Source organism: Musca vetustissima, unplaced genomic scaffold (genome assembly GCF_032173495.1).
Source record: "Musca vetustissima isolate MV318-11 ecotype Yass unplaced genomic scaffold, APGP_CSIRO_Mvet_v1 utg88968, whole genome shotgun sequence".
NCBI lineage: Eukaryota > Metazoa > Arthropoda > Insecta > Diptera > Muscidae > Musca > Musca vetustissima.
This window is the reverse complement of record NW_026889487.1, coordinates 49,630-61,638: the sequence shown is the minus strand read 5'-3', so window position 1 is coordinate 61,638 and position 12,009 is coordinate 49,630. Positions and strand designations below refer to the sequence as shown.

Here is a 12,009-nt window from a genome sequence, read left to right as displayed (position 1 = left end):
CAACCATTTAAAATAATTGGAAATTATAAATATAATTAAAGATTTTGGAGGGATTTAAAAACAGTTGAGGCCATTAAACGGTGGCGTTAAGACAGATTTTGTTTTCGAGAGCGGGATATTTTAAATTCATTGTTGTTGTTTTTGTTGTAAAATATGTTTTATAAATTAATTGTTGTTGTAATATATTTACAATATCTAAATGGCGTGAAAACTTCCCCAGCTGCCGCTCGGAAGCCTAACTGGCTTAACGAAATCGAAATGTCCGTGGATCACGAGGTGCAGCCCTGTGACAACTTCTATGCCTATAGCTGTAATAATTGGATCGAACATCATTCGAATGTAAATTATGCCGAAAGTACCAGTCTCGTGGAGTATAGCATGAATCGGAAATTAATTAATTTATTCGAATCGGCTGGGAGGGTGATAATTGAGGAAGGTGGTGGTGGAGGTGGAGAAGGACTGCAACCTTTTACCACCAAGGCGATTATTTATTATGAATCCTGTTTAAGAGAAAAAGAGAGAAATCTTACAAAATATTTTGAGGTCATCAAACCGGGTGAAAATCTCGACTGGCCTATTTTGGAGCAGCTTCGGCAACATCACAGAGGTATTGAGGATTATCGCCCGGAAAGTGATTGGTCCCATGGGGATTTTGATCTGTTTGCCTTGTTGGGTAAATTACAAAGTTATGGCCTTAATAATCTGCTGATCTATCAGGAGGTGTCTCGTGGTTCCGGGGGCTCAGTGCAGATTATATTCGAAAAACCACGATTAGATATGGCGGAAAATTCGCAAGATGAAGAGGCAAACACTGAATTCACCTTATTTTATTATTTCCTAAAACGTTCGGGTATGCCTGCGCAGCAGGCCCAGGGTTATATGAAAAAACTCAAAAGGACCCAACAGCATTGGCATCAAGTCTATCGGAATTATTCCATTGCAGAGGACGCAGAAAATCCCGTCCGTACCTTGACATTTGAAAAGCTGCAACAGCTGTTTCCCAAATTGGCGAGGTTTTTGGAAAATCTCCTCGACACTCCGTTGGCGGTGGATACCATGGTGGCCATTTATAATTTGGAATATTTTCAATATCTAGTCGAACGGCAATTGTCTGCGGAAAATTCTCAAAATCTATGTAATTATCTGATGATGAAATTCCTGGTCTATCTTTTCAAAGATGCCACCGATGATTTTACAAAGCAGCAGTGCCTGCGGGATTTGCGAAATAAAATGGATGTGGCTGTGAACTACCTGTATCATCAGTATATTATTAAACACGAAGTTGCGGAATATTATGATGACGTGGCCTATATCCTTCATAAGATATATGAATATTTTATGCAGACCCTAGAGGAGAATTCTCTCAATCTCATCGAGCCACAAATGCAGCTACTCAAATTAAAGCTAAACACCTTGAGGGTAAATTTTGGTAACCTACCTCAACAGATTATCTATCCCCAATACGGGTCTAATAATGCCAACAACAAACCCCAACTAAATCCCCAGGAAATTGAAAATTTCTATCACAACCTACCCCAAATGGATCCGCACAGTTACTACCGCAATCACCTGGCGCTACTTAAACATCGTTTTTGGCGCACACAGCTCTATGAGCCCAGCTATAGCTTTTACATTGCCACCGATAACACCATCGGCAGCAGTTCCACACCCATCTATTATGCCCGGCAAAATATGGTGATCCTCTTTCCAGGATTTTTGCAGGATCCCATTTACAACCTCCGCATGGATCCCCTAAGCAAATGGTCTCTACTCGCCTTTATTTTGGCCCATGAATTTACCCATGCCATTGATACGTCGGGCATGTATTTTGATCCTGATGGCTCGCTACGCCAATCCGATTTGGGTATACAGGATGCAAAGAATTTTACCCAGTCCCTGGAATGTTTACAACAACAGCTGGCCACAGATACTATAGATGAACGACTGGCCGATTTAATGGGTGCCCGGGTGGTGTTCAATGCCTACATCAAGGAATATAATTGGACAACAGGATCAGACGACACGTCAGTGGATTGGCGTCGGCTATTCTTCATAAATATGTCACAATTTTTTTGTGGCGCCCAAGGTATACAATTTCGTGATCATGATTCCGATGCGGATCGTGTCCATCAAATTGTCATGAATATACCCGCATTTGCAGAGGCTTTTGAATGTGGGACGGGTTCGAAAATGAATCCGGCGAAAAAGTGTAGGGTATTTTAAACAAAATTTATTTTTTTTTATAAGAAATTTATATTTAAATAAAAAAAATAAAATAAAATAAAATATTTTTTCAAAGATTACCAGCAGGCGTGGATTTTTTATAATTATTTTGTCAAGGCCTCGACATAGGTGTGGATAGGCGTGGATTTTTATACCCAACCCAACTATGTTGTCATGGTATTATAGCTTTGTGCCGACCCAAAAGTTTGTAACGCCGCGAAATATTGTCTCGACTAGCTGAGTCGATCTAGACATGTGTGTCAGTCCGTCCGTCCGTCTGTCTGTATATTATAATTTGCAAACACGATACAGGCCACAGCTATGGACCAACCTTCACGAAATTTTGCTTGTAGAATGGGTTCTGGCCAATAAAGACCCCTATTGTTATTGGTAAAGATCGGTTAATAGTTAGGGGATGAAATGGACCAAAAACTTTATTTCTGTCCGATTTTCTGGTCGTTCCAGACGCTGAAAAGGGCTGTACCGAATATTAATAATATTTGGAAAATATGTCAGGGCAAGGCAGCACCTCTGCCTCTAATCGGGTAAGAGGGTGGAAATATCACGAAATATTGTCCAGGCACGAAATAAACATCCGCATAAAGTTAGTGTTCCGTGGTAGTTGTGGAGGGTAACGTATGGTCAGCCCGTCCTACTGTACTACTCCGCTCACTGGTTTAAAAATTTTATTTTTTAGGCCTCAACATAGGCTTGGATTTTTGTTTTTATACCCTACACAACTATGTTGTGCAGCCCCAAAAGTTTGTAACGCCGCGAAATATTGGTCCTAGATCCACCTTTAGTATACCGATCGTCATATCTCGACTAGCTGAGTCGATCTAGACATGTGTGTCCTTCCGTCCGTCCGTCTGTCCATTATAATTTGTAAACACGATACAGGCCACAGTTATGGACCAATCTTCACGAAATTTTGCATGTAGGATGGGTTATGACCAATGAAGACCCCTATTGTTTCTGACAATCGTCGGTTAATATTTAGGGGATGAAATGGACCAAATACTAAATTTTTGTCGGTTTTTCTGGTCGCTCCAGAGGCCGCATCAATGGTCCGAACATCGTGAAATTTTGCATGAGGAAGCGGATCGGGCCAAAGAATAAGCATGCCTGTTTGGAGAAAGATCGGTCAATATTTAGCGGGTCAAATGGACCCTGACTTTTGTGTGAAAAAATGACAAACTTTGTATTCTATGGCGTATATATTTGCCCCTGAAGGACATATACCGGAGAAGTTGATATTATATCCAAGAGGAGTGGTTGACCTCTAAATTAAGACCACTTATATTGTTGTATGTGCTCGGATGTGAGAGTTACGCCTAAATATTTACAGGTATCTCCGTATTCGTATATTATTTAGTAACACATTATCACTCTGGAGAGCGGAACTATAGCGCTGATCGCTTTGACATGTTTCATGAGGTTCCAGTTATGGTCAAGGACAACGCCTATAATTTTCGGTGATGATCAGATAATAATTTTGGAATGAAGTGGACCGAAAACTTATTTTTTTGGGTTATTTTAGAGTCGATCTATAGACCTCAAATGAAAGCCGAACATCACAACACACGGTGAAGGGAATCTGGACAATAGCTGTACTGAATACGTGTAATATTCGGAAAATATGTCAGTGTGAGGAAGAGGTGCTGTTTACCTCTAATCGGGCAAGAGGGTGCAAATATCACGAAATATTGCCCAGTCTCGGAATAAACATCCGGAGACAATTTGAGTTCCGTGGTAGTTGTGTAGGTATCGTATGGTCGGTCCCGTCCGACTATACTGCACCGCTCACTGGTTTTAATATTTTTTCAAGGGCTTTAATTTTTATACCCTTCACCACACTGTGGTACAGGGGTAGACACATGGTTCCTTTGAGAATATACACAGAATCACTCTCTGAGTCGATTTATGCATGTTCGTCCGTCCGTGTATAGATGTTAAATTGTAAACAAAGTACAGGTCGCATTATGATCCGATTTGGATGAAATTTGGCACAAGTCACTTATTTGGCCCAAGGACGAACTCTATTGAAATTGGTGAAAATCGGTTCAGATTTAGATATAGCTCCCATATATATTTTCGTCCGATATAGGCACCAAAGTCTCTATATATCTTTCGATTTGACGAAATTTGGCATAGCGTACTGAATTAAGTCTATAACGATGTATGAATGATGTGATTTAGATATAGCTCACATATATATTTTCGTCCGATTTTAAGTAAATGGTGCACCAAAGTCCGTATATATCTTACTATTTGCATGTAGATTTCGATATAGCTCCCATATATATATTTTCGTCCGATCCGATTTAATGTAAATGTATACCAAAGTCCTTATATATCCTTCGATTTGCATGAAATTTGGCATAGCATACTGAATTAAGTCCAGAATGATGTCGGTTCAGATTTAGATATAGCTCCCATATATATTTTCGTCCGATATAGGCACCAAAGCCCCTATATATCTTTCGATATCCTTCGCACTGAATTATGCCTAGAATGATGTGTTTTAAATTTCGTGAAGATCGGTTCAGATTTCGATATAGCTCCCATATATATTTTCGTCCGATTTAAAGTAAATGGTGCACCAAAGTCCCTATATATCCTTCGATTTGCACGAAATTTGGCACATCGCACTGAATTAAGCCTAGAAGGATGTGTTTTAAATTTCGTGAAGATCGGTTCAGAATAAGATATAGCTCCCATATACATTTTCGTCCGATTTTAGGTTAATGGTGCACCAAAGTCCCTATATATCTTTCGATTTGCACGAATTTTGGCATAGCGTACTGAATGGAGTCTAGAATGATGTATGCAAAATTTCGTGAAAATCGGTCCAGATTCAGATATAGCTCCCGTATATATTTTCGTCCGATTTTATGGATATTGTGCACCAATGTCCCTATATATCATTCGATTTACACGAAATTTGGCATAGCGTACTGAATTAAGTCTAGAATGACGTGTGCCAAGTTTCGAGAAAATCGGTCCAGATTCAGATATAGCTCCCGTATATATTTTCGTCCGATTTGAAGTAAATAGTGCACCAAAGTCCCTAAATATCCTTCGATTTGCACAAAATTTGGCATATCGCACTGAATTGAGTCTGAAATGATGAGTGGTAAGTTTCGGGAAAATCGGTTCAAATATAGATATAGCTACCATATATTTTCGTCCGATTTAATGTAAATGGTGTACCATATATATCATATATCTTTCCCTTGCACGAATCACGAATATCTTTCGATTGGCACGAAATTTGGCATAGCGTAATTAATTAGGTCTAGAATGATGTGTGTTAAGTTTCTGCAAATCGGTCAAGATTTAGATATAGCTCCCATATATATTTTCTTCCGATTTTTAGCAAATAGTGCTCCAAAGAGTCAAATTTAGTCCGATTGGCACAATATTTTGCACAACGTACTGTAGTTGGTGTAGCCTAACGTGTGCCAAGTTTTATTGAAATCGGTTCAGATTTAGATATAGCTCCCATATATATATATTTTCTTCCGATTTTTAGCAAATGGGGCACCAAAGAGTCAAATTTAGTCCAATTGGGACGAAATTTTGCACAACGAACTGAAGTTATGATAGCCTAAAGTGTTACAAGTTTTATTGAAATTGGTTTAGATTTAGATATAGCGCCCATCCGCTTTTTAGCAAATTGTGCACCAAAGAATTTAAGGTAGCACTAAATAATGATCTGTTGATTGTGGATGAACTGGAGATTATAACTTCAACAGTGCTGTGTGTTGTAGCATCATGAATAGTTTTATTTAAATCGATTTACATAATTTTCTAAACGAATCTAAATCTGCCCTAATTACATGTACTTTGGCATAGCTTACCGAGTGTGTGTGTGTGGATTGATGTACCAAAGAAGAATCCATTGAACCAAATTTCACCGAATGCGGATGAAAAGCACGCTCATGGTTCTTAAATTTTGCCTAAATTTGGTACAATGGGTTCTCATTGGGTATAAAAGGGGGTTTATATCCAATTAGAACCCATTGTACCAAATTTAGGCGAAATTTAAGAACCCGAAATTGGGGGGTACCCTTAGATGCCTATGCGTGGGCCGATATGGCTCATCTTTGAACTTGACCTACCTGCAGACAAAAGACAACTCTATGTTGTCGTTTAGAGGCTAGACTGATCAAAAATATGTATTTTATAGGGTTGGAAGTGACACAGATTATATATGTATAGACACAGATTATATATAGACATATATAGACACAGATTATATATGTAAAGTAGTCCACTCTCATGTCAATGGTCCTTCAAAAAATGCGAGCTCTGTTAGGCTGCATCTGTTGAATATAGCCAAAGTGTTGAAGGGTATCATATAGTCAGCCCAGTCCGACTTTACTACTTTCCTTACTGGTTATATAGCTACTGTTGAATATAGCCAAAGTGTTGAAGGGTATCATATAGTCGGTCCCGTCCGACTTTACTACTTTCCTTACTGGTTAAAAATAATATTTTTGTAATTTTACCATTTTTAACTAACACAATTTATTAAAGTTTTAAAATCGTATCATTTTTGTTTAAATAACATACAACACATATTTATTTCATACGGAACTGAATCCTAGAAAAAATAATATTTATTTATTGCTTTGCAGTTTACCCATCTGCAATGAATTTTTCGAACAACAACAATAACATTTGTTTTTTGTATAAAAAAATAAAAAACGAAAAAACTATTTTTCACTTTTACAACCCTACCTAGCTGGTGAATTGAACTTTGAACAGCAATAATTCATAACAAAACGCATAAAACTTTAGACGAAACTGAAGAGGAGCTGGGATGGCGGGAGAGCTGGGCTCACCATTTTATGGAAGGTAACAACGGATGTTTTCGAGGATGATGATATGGAACGACGAAGAAAAAGTTTAGATTATATTGGCGACATTTAAGTTTTCTACCGAAGCAATTTGTTTGCCAATAATAAAAAACTACATATTTTTTAAGAGGTACCGGGGCAGGTGGAAATCGGTTTTTTTTAGAAAACTATAAAAATAACTTATGAACTGCAAAATTCCTTTTCGTGTTGGAAACATAAAATAAGCCACCTTTCCACACTATTTTGATGGTCTCATTCAGGTATCTAGCCATTTCAGATGCCCTGCTACAGGTTTACACCTCCATTAAGACGTCATCATTTGATATGGTGTAAGACCGGTTCTCACAGTCTTTACGGTTTACAGGCGGTTGTATTTCTGATTCATTCATTAATTCAGCCATCCGAACAATGTAATGTAACGTGATAATGATTCCTTGGAATTTTGTTCCACTTATGAAATTAATTTATTCAGGTGGTCCACTTAAATCGGACTTAATTAAAATTATTCCCGTTTTTTTCTGTTTATACGAAAATAAATTTTTATTCCGTATTTACCTTTTTAGTCATTTGACAAATTAATGACAGCTTAACTAATTAATTTTTAAATTAATTAAATTAAAAGCTGTCAATTGTGGCCTACAGATCGACTCGAAAAAAACACAAAAAATTAAAATTTCAGTCCACTTCACCCCAATATTATTATCTGATCATCAGCGAAAATTATAGGCGTTGTCCTTGACCATGCCTGGATCCTCGTAGAAAACTTCAAAGCGATCAGCGCTATATTTCCGCCCTCTAATATTAATGGGTTACTAAATAATATATGAATACCTGAGCACCTGTTATATTGTCGTATGAACCCCCATCCGAGCATATACGACAATATAATTAGTATCAAGTTAATAGCTTATCAACTTCTCGGGTATATGTCCTTCAGGGGTCAATATATACGCTATAGAATACAAATTTTGTAATTTTTCACACAAAAGTCAGGGTCCCTTTTTGCCGCTAAATATTCAACGATTTTTATCAAAACAGGCATGCTTACACTTTGGCCCGTTCCCTTCTCCACGTAATATTCCCGATGTTTGGGCCATAATTGCGGCCTCTGGGGCGATCAGAAAAGCCGACAAAAATTAATTATTTGGTCCATTTCATCCTCTAAATATTAACCGGTCTTCATTGGGCAGAACCTATCTAACATGCAAAATTTCCTGAAGACTGTCCCTAACTGTGGCCTGTATCGTGTTTACAAATTGTAATGGACGGACGGACGGGCGGACACACATGTCTAGATCAGCTAGTCTCAGCTAGTCGAGATATGACAATCGGTATACTTAAAATTCACTTAAATTTCATGCCAATCGGCCAAAATTTTACTCTTGGGTGGATCATTTGCTAAAAATCGGACGAAGATATATATGGGAGCTATATCTAAATATCACCCGATTTCAATAAAACTTGGCACACGATAGGCTACCCTAACTTCAGCACGTTGTGCAAAATTTAACGCCAATCGGCCTAAAATTGACTCTTTAGTGCACCAGTTGCTAAAAATCGGACGAAGATATATATGACAGCTATATCTAAATCTCAACCGATTTCAATAAAATTTGGCACACTTTAGGCTCTCCTAACAGCAGTACGTTGTGCAAAATTTTGTGAAAATCGGCTTAAATTTGACTCCTTGGTACACCATTTACTAATAATCGGACGAAAATATATGTGGAAGCTATATCTAAATCTGAACCGATTTCAATAATATTTGCTCCCTGTATGGGAGCTATATATAAATCTGCACCGATTTACACAAAATTTAACACACATCGTTCTATACCTAATTCATTACGCTGTGCCAAATTTCGTACAACTCGAAAGATATATAGGGACTTTGGTACACCATTTACATAAAATCGGACGAAAATATATGTGGGACCTATATCTAAATCTGGACCAATTTTCACAAAACTGGACAGACATCACTCTAGGCTCAATTCAATACGTTGTGCTAAATTTCGTGCAAATCGAAAGATATATAGGGACTTTGGTGCACCATTTACCTAAAATCGGACGAAAATATATATGGGAACTATATCCAAATCTGAACCATTTTTCAGGAAACTTGACACACATCATTCTAGACCTTTTATAACGCTGTGCCAAATTTCGTGCAAATCGAAAAATATGTAGGGACTTTGGTGCACCATGTTCATTAAATCGGACGAACATATATTTGGAAGTTATAACTAAGTCTGAACCGATTTTTACGAAACTTAACACACATCACTCTAGACTTAATTGTGTACTTTGCTTTTTGGCTTTAGCTGCCTTGTGACAGAACTTTCATTCCATATGCCGAGCTTAGGAAAGATTTCCAGGCACTTCGGTCTTTTGCGCAGTTTTTCCAATTTGAAAGACCATTTTCGGCAATGTTATCTTCGACGTGATCTTTCCATCGTATTCTTGGTCTTCCCCTTGTGCGTGAACCATTCGTTCGCTTTTATATACCTTCTGGGCTGGGACATCTTCATTCATTCTTACAACATGACCTAGCCAACGTAGTCGCTGCAGCTCAATACATCTAAAAATGTCGATGTCCGAAAATTGCTGGTACAACTTATGGTTCATTCGACGGCGATATTCACCGTCAACGCAGAACGGCCCATAGATCTTTCGGAGAATTTTTCTCTCAACCATTCAAGAGCTGCCTCATCTACTTGCGCAAGTACCCATGCTTCAGATCCATATAACAGCACGGGTAGTATCAGCGTCTTGTAAAGTGTGAGTTTGATCTGGTGGGAGGTGGCCTTGCTTTTGAGTTGTTTGCTCAGACCATAGTAGCATCGGTTGGCCATCACTATCCTTTTCGGAATTTCAAAACTGTTGTCATTCGTTTTATTTATGGCGGTACCAAGGTATATAAAATTTTGAACTACCTCGAAGCTGTAGTTCTCAAGTTCCACAGTTGGTCCGAGTCTACTGGACATCTTGCGCGTTGATAACATCAGCTTGGTTTTCTCGCCTCTTACTGCCAGACCCACTTTGGCAGACTCCTTCTCAATTTGTTCAAAGGTGGCTGTTACCGCTCTCAATGTTCGACCCATTATGTCGATGTCATCGGCGTAGGCGAGTAACATGTGTTGTTTGCTGTACAGAGTGCTATTTCTGTTCGCTTTAGCCTCTCGTCTCCTGCATAGCCGAATGAATTTTGCAGGAATTCCAAACGCAGACATGGCTTTATACACCTCTGAACGGATAGGGCTGTCGAATGCGGCTTTACTGTCGACGAATAGGTGGAATGTGTCGATGTGTTTTTCGTGAGTTTTCTTCCAGGATTTGGCGCAGAGTGAAAATCTGGTCAATGGTGGATTTGCCAGGTCTGAAGCCACATTGGTATGGTCCAATAATGTCATTGATTATTGGCTTCAGTACGCTATGCCAAATTTGGTGCAAATCGAAAGATATATAGGGACTTTGGTGCAACATTTACCTTAAATCGGACGAAAATATAAATCTGAACCGATTTTTCCCAATTTCAATAGGGTTCTTCCTTGTGTCAAATAGATGAGCTTTGCCAAATTTCATCCAATTCGGATAATAACTGCGACCTGTACTTTTTTTACAATTTAACATCGACAGACAGACGGACGGACATGCATAAATCGATTCAGAAACTGATTCTATGTTCCTTAAATATATATAAAGTTCCTTAATTTTATGATAGCCTCTGAAAAAATTTATTTTAAAAATCCACGCCTTATGATAGTCTCTGAAAAAATTTATTTTAAAAATCCACGCCTTATGATAGTCTCTGAAAAAATTTATTTTAAAAATCCACGCCTTATGATAGTCTCTGAAAAAACTTATTTTAAAAATCCACGCCTTATGATAGTCTCTGAAAAAATTTATTTTAAAAATCCACGCCTTATGATAGTCTCTGAAAAAACTTATTTTAAAAATCCACGCCTTATGGCAGTCTTAAGTCTTATGGTAGTCTCGGAAAAAATTTATTTTGAAAATCCACGCCTTATGGTAGTCTCTGACAAAATTTAATTTAAAAATCCACGCCTAATGGTAGTCCCAGCCTTATGGTAGTCTCTGGCAAAATTTATTTTGAAAACCCACGCCTTATGGTAGTCTCTGACAAAATTTAATTTAAAAATCCACGCCTAATGGTAGTCCCAAGCCTTATGGTAGTCTCTGGCAAAATTTATTTTAAAAATCCACGCCTAATGGTAGTCCCAGCCTTATGGTAGTCTCTGGCAAAATTTATTTTGAAAACCCACGCCTTATGGTAGTCTCTGACAAAATTTAATTTAAAAATCCACGCCTAATGGTAGTCCCAAGCCTTATGGTAGTCTCTGACAAAATTTATTTTAAAAATCCACACCTTATGGTAGTCCCAAGCCTTATGGTAGTCTCTGATTTTTTTTTTTTAAATCCACGCCTTACATAGAGCCTTGAAAAAATTATTTTAAAAATCCCCGCTCTATATGTGCAGGCACTTTAAATATATATTTAAAACCAGTAAGGAAAGTAGTAAAGTCGGACTGGGCCGACTATATGATACCCTTCACCACTTGGGGTATATTCAACAGATGTATCCTAAGATGTATCCTATCGATGCACCAATTACATAAAACCGGACGAAACTATATATGGGAGCTATATCTAAATCTGGACCGATTTTCTCGAAACTTGGCAGACATCACTCTAAGCTCAATTAAGTACGTTTTGCCAAATTTCTTGCAAATCGAAAGATATATAGGGACTTTGGTGCACCATTTACATAAAATCGGACGAAACTATATATGGGAGCTATATCTAAATCTGGACCGTTTTTTACGAAACTTGGCAGACATCATTCTGGACCTAACTGATTAGCCTGTACCAAATTTCGTGCAAATTGAAATATATATAG

General features: G+C 38.0%; 1 protein-coding gene across 1 annotated transcript; it reads left to right on the top strand.

Moving 5' to 3' along the window:
- Positions 1-258: 258 nt before the first annotated feature.
- Positions 259-2,223, top strand: LOC133337189 (neprilysin-4-like). Its single transcript, XM_061545444.1, has 2 exons — positions 259-339; positions 589-2,223. Exons 1-2 carry the CDS (start codon positions 259-261, stop codon positions 2,221-2,223), a joined length of 1,716 nt encoding a protein of 571 aa, XP_061401428.1.
- The last annotated feature ends 9,786 nt before the right edge of the window (positions 2,224-12,009 follow it).

Bases quoted from the DNA above. Each gene is read 5' to 3' on its own strand.
- LOC133337189 (XM_061545444.1), top strand. From the start codon at position 259: ATGTCCGTGGATCACGAGGTGCAGCCCTGTGACAACTTCTATGCCTAT. The intron at 340-588 runs GTAAATTATGCC...ATTTTGGAGCAG, and splicing joins GGATCGAACATCATTCGAAT to CTTCGGCAACATCACAGAGG.